Source organism: Octopus bimaculoides, chromosome 2 (assembly GCF_001194135.2).
Source record: "Octopus bimaculoides isolate UCB-OBI-ISO-001 chromosome 2, ASM119413v2, whole genome shotgun sequence".
NCBI lineage: Eukaryota > Metazoa > Mollusca > Cephalopoda > Octopoda > Octopodidae > Octopus > Octopus bimaculoides.
The window spans coordinates 161294180-161295045 of record NC_068982.1 but is presented as its reverse complement, the minus strand read 5'-3'; the positions used below and the strand labels follow the sequence as shown (position 1 = coordinate 161295045).

General features: G+C 33.9%; 1 protein-coding gene across 2 annotated transcripts in view; it reads right to left on the bottom strand.

The window, feature by feature from the left end:
• Window positions 1-866, bottom strand: part of LOC106867514 (uncharacterized) — a 23405-nt gene continuing 22539 nt past the window's right edge. For both annotated transcript variants that reach the window (XM_014912402.2, XM_014912401.2), the window contains exon 4: window positions 1-61. In XM_014912402.2, the coding sequence (XP_014767888.1) occupies window positions 11-61 (51 nt within the window). In that variant the 3' untranslated portion in view covers window positions 1-10. The remainder of the gene's footprint in view (window positions 62-866) is intronic.

Genomic DNA, 866 nt, shown 5'->3' with positions numbered 1-866 from the left:
ATTAGAATTTTCACATTTTTGTAAACTTTATTACACATGTCACACCCCCAGCTGTTGTTACCTGAAACAGAAAAGATAATTAAGGAAAAAAATTATGAAAACGTTTTATAGTCATGTGTATGTATGTATAATGTATGTGTGTGTGGGTGTATGAATGCAGGCGCGTCCATGTACGTGTATAGCTGTGTATAGGATGTATATATCAGGTCATACCATAAGTTCTGTCCGATTTTACCTTTTTTAAAATTGAGTGAAATTTAATAGTATTTTAGAATGTCTAATGGAATTAAAAATTATTTTTATGCCTTTGTGTACATTTAAACTAATTAAATATTTCACAGAATAATAGAATTAAAATTTCTTTGATTAAAACCCTTTCTAACATGGAAGTATCCAAAGAGCATTTGAGGCACATAATGCTTTATGAGAACAGAAAAGGAAACTCTGCAGTCAAAGCTATTCGAAACATACACTCAGTTTATGGGAAAGAATGCTTGAATGAAAGAACTTGCAGAAGATGGTTTGCAAAATTCAGAAGTGGAGATTTCAGCCTTGAAGATGAAGATCGAACGTCCAGTTGAGTTTGATGCCTTGAGGCATTACTGGAAGAAAATCCTGCATTATCAGTTGAAGAATTGGCAATAAAGCTTAGTTCAAACCATACAACTGTTCATCGTCATCTTCAACAACTTGGAAAGGTTCCTAAACATAAAAAATGGGTGCCTCATGAATTGTCCGAAAGCAATCGCAAATCCCGAGTTGACATCTTCTCTTCTCTCCATTCTCGCGAACTCATTTCACCCTTTTTAGATAGACTTGTGACTGATGACAAAAAATGGATCTTCTATCGAAATGTTAAACGTCGT